We start from the raw sequence: 6,192 nt of genomic DNA, 5'->3' as shown, positions 1-6,192 counted from the left end.
CCGCTCCTGGGCTGGCACCGGTCCCCAGGCCGAGACCCGGACTCCGAGGCGTCGCGCATCTCCGCCCCCCGCGCCAGCCCGCACGTCCCCCCGGGCGAGCCGGCCGGGCTCCGGGTCAGGGGTCCCCACCTCCCGCCCTTTCTCCACCTCGCTGGTTCGCAGCCGCAGCTCAAGGTGACACTTCGTGTGCACGGTGGATCGGGTTCCGGCCGGGCCCGCGCCCCGTCGCCTCACCTGGCAGCGGCACACGATGTCGGCGTCCTGAGCCAGCAGATCCACCACCTTCCCCTTGCCTTCGTCGCCCCACTGCGCGCCCAGCACCACAGTGACCCGGTTCCCTCCCTGCGGCGTCCTGGCGCGGCCGCAGTCGCCGTTGGGCAGGGAAGATGCAGTCGGGTTGGTCTCGGCGACCGACATGACTCCAGCGAGGCACGGAGAGCCCAGAGAAGACGAGGTAGCGAAGAGCGAGCGAACTCAAACGCTGCTGCCCCGCGGCCGCCAGCCACATGCGGAGGAAGAAGTAGCCAGAGGCCGGCCCCGCCCCGCCGGCCAGGCCCCGCCCCGCCCCGCCGGCCAAGCCCCGCCCCGCCTCCCACACCGCCGCTCACAGGGGGACCACGACTGCCCCGCGCAGGCGGACCTCAGCAGCACCTTATGCCAGAAAAGCACCGGGCGGCAATGGCCGCCACCCGCGGCTGAGGCCACGCCCCTTCCGTGGCCTAGACTGCCACTCTGAGGCGAATCCCGCGAGCGGAAGGGGCGTGGCTTCCAGGACGCTTCGCGTCACGCCCGCCTCCCTGCCCTTCCTCCAAACCAGTGAGGCACGTAGGTGGGCGAAGAGCGTTGAACTACATCTCCCGGCATGCAACGCTGTGCGTGGCGGGGCTACAATCTGGTACCTAGTTGGGTGCCCTCTGCAGGTTTCAGGAACTGAAAGCGTTCTTTTTCAAAAAATCATTTATTTTTATTAAGGAAGGAGATAAAGTGTACAAAATACAAAGAAAGTAATGTCAAAATACAAACCCACAAGTGAACCTAAGTTGGACAGAGTTGGACCGTATAAGTTTAGAAGTCAAAGTTGCAGTTTTAGTAGTAAGAGCAGAAGTGACAGGGATCAAAAAAGGCAAACTCAAAAAGTCAAGCAGTAAAAGTGGAACCAGGAAATTCGGAAACAAGTAGAGCCCTAACCTGTTTCATTTCACAAGTTACTAACAGCGGTTCCGAGAGAGCGAATTATCTACTTTATATAGTGCATGCAGAACCAGTAGTGGAATGCACTGAGTTTTTTGATCCCCACAATCATACGATGTAGGTGGACGCCCTTGTTTTACAGGATTCGCTTTTTCCTTACAATGCTGGAGATCCAGCCCAGGGTCTCGGGTATGCTAGGCGATCACTCTGCCACTAAACTGCCCCCTAGCCCATTTTATAGCGTTTGGAGTCTGTGTAACACACTCTAGTACAGCTTGGTTTGGTACTTTGGCCATCTGCGTTAATATCCTAGCCGTTCTTAGCTTCACTCGTGTGTATATTCCACAGTATCCCAAATGTTGATTTAAAATTCCTTCGACTGCAATACAAATGAACTGGGATGTTTAGTTCTGACAAAAATTGCTACCAAAAAAGAAGTGGGAGGAATAGAATCATTTTGCGTGTAGCGTCTCCCAGACGTATGAACTGTCATCTTCTGTAATGGTCCCCAAAGCCCATTTTACTTCTGCATATTATTATTGCTCTCCAATTCATTGTCAGTACGCATTAAGAACATATTGCAAATGACGATTGCCCAGCACTGACAACGTAGGAGGATTCAGGTTATTTGGTCGACTGACCAGTAAACATACAAATTATAGAGTATGATAATGTACTTATCTCAGCTTTATCACAAAATAAGCCCTTTGTAAATAAAAACGCTTTCATATTTGTTCAAAAGTGCCCGAGACAGTGCTGGGTATTGAGAAGATCGTGAGAACTCATTACTATTCACAGTGCATCTGCTCCAAGGAAAACACTGCCTCACCCGTATTTGCTAGGACAGAGGTGATAAACCTTTCCAGGAATATTTGGGCTAAAAAGTAGAGTGACTTTTTTAAAAAATCACCTTTTGGCCAACTTGGATTTTTCTCCAAGTGGTTTTGCTATCTATCCCGTTCCCAAAACTCTGGTCTATGTTTTCGCACACCAGCTGACTTTCAGGCCACTGTCACGTTCTTCGCAGGCGCACGTGGCCCGGACGTTGGGCCCAGGACCCGGTGCCATGACGGCCGCACAGGCGGTCGCGCTGCTGCTGGAGCTCAGCTGCTGGGGCTCAGCCCTGTGGAGGTAGACAAACGCCAGCTTCTGGAGCGGGTCAGGGCGGGGGTCGCCCCTGGGGCCGGGGCAGCGGGGCTCCTGGCGCTTGTAGAACACCGCCTTGTCCCCAGCTCTGAGAGCGGATCATCCGCGCTGGCTCCCACTCGCACCCGCCTCTGCACCTTAAGGCTCTCCTTTCTTCTAGCTCCCGCAGGAGCCTGCTGGGACCTTCATGCTGCTGTCCCTGGAAAGCTGAAGCTTTCTGAATTTTTAACTTTTTAGATTTTATTTATTTAATTTTTTGACACCGCTCTCTCGCATGAATTGCAAGACTCCCAAGTGAGACTCCCAGGTGGACTCCCACTCTAATCAGTACCGGTTTGCAGTACAATGTTTCCGTTCCTTGTGGGAGTCCACACATGGACAGAACACATCTTAATTTCCTTTTTCATCCTTTTCCCTCCTCTCCATCCTCTCATGATCCCTTTCCCATTTGAGAAAGATCTACTGTACCTTCCTACTTCCTATTATCTTTCTTATTTTGTTCTTTATAATTTGGGCTTCTCCTATAGGAGAAACCAAGTGAAATTTAAGGTTGTGTGCCTGATTTATTTCATTTAACATTATGGTCTCAAAGTGCATACTTTTTCCCACAAATGACTCAAGTTCATCTTTCTTTGTGGCAGAGTACTACTCCACGTAAATCCCATTTTCTCCATCTATCCATGTGTTGATGCACATGCCACTTTCCACTTCTGCACCCAGCTGTCAAAAAAGGAGAGGAGTAAATGAGCCAAAAGCTCACCACCAGAGATTAGCAGGGGGAGCCATTTTACTAGGCGTTTTACTAGGAGTAGTGGATACAGGTCTATTAGGTAGTTGGAGCACAGGAAGTTAGGTGAAAGGGCTTTGTAAGATACAAGCGCTCTATAAATGTAAGGAAACCTATAAAAGATGAGTTGAATGAAAATGTTATAAGGTTCTAAGAAATCTTTAATGCAGGTTAGATTTCTGTTTAGTATTTTGTAATTGCTACATTGGAAAGTGTATAAAATATTTTAGAAAGACTTTCAACATACAGGGCTAAAATCCAGCTGATTAACCAGAAAATCCCTTTCTTCAAATATTCTATTTTTGCTACAAAAATAATTATTCTCTAACATTAACCCTTAAACCTACCAACAATAAATTGTTGTAGAAGTTTCCCTACAGGAGGAAAAGGTTTCCCCTTCAGTATAGCCCACCGGATAGGTGGACAAGGTCAAAGAACTTGGTGTGGTGACACCTGCTTACAGGTCTAGCCTTCTGGGAGGCTGAGACACAAAATGAAGATAAAACATCTTGTTGGATTATTATAAGGCTTGAAAATATTGCTGTATTTAGAGCTTTCAGCATATGCAAAAGATAAGTCCATAAGCAATGACAGCTAATGTGCGTGTTGGCCTGTGAATTCAGGAAGCTTATAAGCTTTTTCATTTTGAACACCAGAGGTCACCAAACATTTCTGTACAGGACGGCAGGGTAAAGGTTCTAGGCTTTTTCTGGTGATACAATTTGTGTCACAACTGCTCAGATCTCTGCCCTAGTAAGGGTCAGCGCACATCAACAATAGCAAACAAGCAAGTGTGATTGTATGCCAATAAAAATTGATTTCTAAAACTGTGGAATTTGGCTTCCAGGGCAGCTTGCCAATGCTGATCAATATATATGACCGAAGAAAATACTCAAGTTCAGTTAGATGTTAGTGAAATCAAAGACATTATGTTTTTGTTATAGCAGTCATACAGTCTTTGAATTTCGTACCTTAATAAGGTGTTCTTTCAAACAGTGTGACTGAGGGGCCTGATATGCAGCGCAGTGCTAGAGCACTTGGCTAGCACGTGTGAAGACCTGTGTTCAAACCTCAACAGTGCAATCCATAAAAGAGAAAAATTTCATAAACTTCACATGACTTTAAAAACTATTTTATTGTTAGCTTTTGGGGGAGGTAGGGTGAGATATTTCCTGGTTAAGAGACTCTTCCCTGCATCAAGGTCTTTTTTCTTCCAAAGCATTAGCATTTTGTTTTTGACATTGAAGATGGTTAAATAAAATCCACGGGAGACCATTGTTTAGACTGAACTCTGGCAGCAGGCCCAACAGAACAAACTGAATCAAAGTGGAGCTGCTCACACTGAAGTTACACGTCACCAAACCCAAACTAAGTCATTACTGACCTGAGAAATCTGGAGAGCTAAGAGTCAATGTCCCAAAACTAGTCAGTGTTGGCCACCTTGACAATCAAGTTCCCCCTCTTTAATCCTTACAAAAAAGTAACAGAGAAAACAACCTGATGTTTACTAATAAGTTATTTTTTATTATTCTATTTCCAGATTTCTGCCTTACAAAAAATAATACCTTTGAAATAGACCAGCCTATTTTGTAATTGTTCCTGCTCCCTTCAGCTCTTTTCTGTCTAGGAAATCAACTTCCTCTGCTGAGCTATTCAGAACGCTTCGTAGAAAGAAGTGTCCCACTGAAGGATTGTTTACAAAGTCAATTCAGATATTTAAATTGTTGTATTTTGTCCTTTACAAGTTCTCAATCCCTGTGCAGTTGGTTTTTCTAAATGATACAGGAGATCCAGCCCAGCCCAGGCCCAGCGAGTGTGTGGGAGAGCTTCTGACTTCCCTGTGCTCGCAGGACCTCTCATGACCAAAACTCAGGCATGCTGCATGAGTGAAACCCTCTACTGCGCCCTCGGGATCCCTCCAGCCCTCCGGAGCCCTCATCCCCAAGCCGGCCGAGTGAGTGAAAACTTCTGCAACGTTTTCGGGACCCCCAGATCCAGCCGGAGCCCAGGCCTGGCGAGTGTGGGGGAGAGCTTTTACGCTTCCCTGTTCCCCCTGGGCCAGGGGCACAACAGAGGGGCACCACAGGTTCACTTCCAAGGGCTGCAGCAGGAAGGAACTGAACACAACAGCTAGACCCAAGCCAGGCATAACTGGATAAACTCAAACTTCATAGATCTGCACCCAAATTTCACTAGGTGCTAAGGTTATAACTGTACCAAAGTGCTCCACCGAAGGTCAAAGGTCAGTGCCATACAAAATGACAAAGACAAGGAGCAAAATGTAATCTAAGGCCTCGAGCCAATCCAGAACAAGTGCAGAGGACACTAGCTCAGCTGAAATGAATGAATTAACAGCGTCAGAAGTAAAGAAACAACAGCAGAAAGGTATACAGGAACTCAAAATAATTAATTTCTGAAATAAAAAAGAAATCTCTGAATTCATAGCATCTGAAGTAAAGAATCAAATACAGAAAAACGTGGAGGAAACCCAATCTGAAAAAAACTCTGCAGTAAAAGAATTAATAACTGCTTCTAAAGAAGACATTGATAAAAAAGAAAGAGATTAGAAAAATGACAGATTCCATGAATGAGCAATACAGGAAAAAAACAGATCGCATGAAGCACAGTCAAAGTGATATAGAGCAACTTAAAATCTCAATCACAAGCCTGCAAAACCATTTGAAGGAAAGTGAAGATAGAGTTTCAGATCTTGAAGATGCTGGTGCAGCTAGTGAAAAGGTAAGAAAGGATCTCTTACAAACAACTAGGATGCAGGAAAAAATAATCCAGTAACTGCAAGATGATGCAAAGATGAACAATGTGAGACTAATAGGCATCAATGAGAAAGGAGGAGTCAGTACAAATGATTTAAAAAGAACATGGGCAGAAATAATAGCAGAAAACTTTCCAAATATGAGGAAACAATCTGACGTAGGTAACTGAAACATACAGAATACCAAATAATTTCAACCCAATGAAAAACACACCGAGACATAGAATAGTCAAGATTCCGGAAATCCAGCACAAGAATAATATACTGAAAGCCGCTAGAGAAAAGAAGCAGATCA

At 46.2% G+C, this 6,192-nt stretch overlaps 2 protein-coding genes across 2 annotated transcripts in view; one reads left to right on the top strand and one right to left on the bottom strand.

Annotated features, from left to right (window-relative positions):
• Positions 1 to 537, bottom strand: part of Adss (adenylosuccinate synthase) — a 45,820-nt gene extending 45,283 nt beyond the window's left edge. Inside the window, exon 1 of the mRNA XM_004626830.2 lies at positions 235 to 537. Coding sequence (XP_004626887.1) covers positions 235 to 417 — 183 coding nt within the window. The 5' untranslated portion in view covers positions 418 to 537. The remainder of the gene's footprint in view (positions 1 to 234) is intronic.
• The window catches only part of Catspere (catsper channel auxiliary subunit epsilon), a 184,278-nt gene continuing 178,501 nt past the window's right edge, over positions 416 to 6,192 (top strand). Inside the window, 2 exon segments of the mRNA XM_012513723.1 lie at positions 416 to 530; positions 2,186 to 2,349. Of these exon segments, the coding sequence (XP_012369177.1) occupies positions 416 to 530; positions 2,186 to 2,349 (279 nt within the window).

Source organism: Octodon degus, unplaced genomic scaffold (genome assembly GCF_000260255.1).
Source record: "Octodon degus isolate 3935 unplaced genomic scaffold, OctDeg1.0 scaffold00017, whole genome shotgun sequence".
In the NCBI taxonomy this organism is placed as follows: domain Eukaryota; kingdom Metazoa; phylum Chordata; class Mammalia; order Rodentia; family Octodontidae; genus Octodon; species Octodon degus.
Note: the sequence above shows the minus strand (reverse complement) of the source record. Positions and strands in the feature narration are given on the sequence as shown.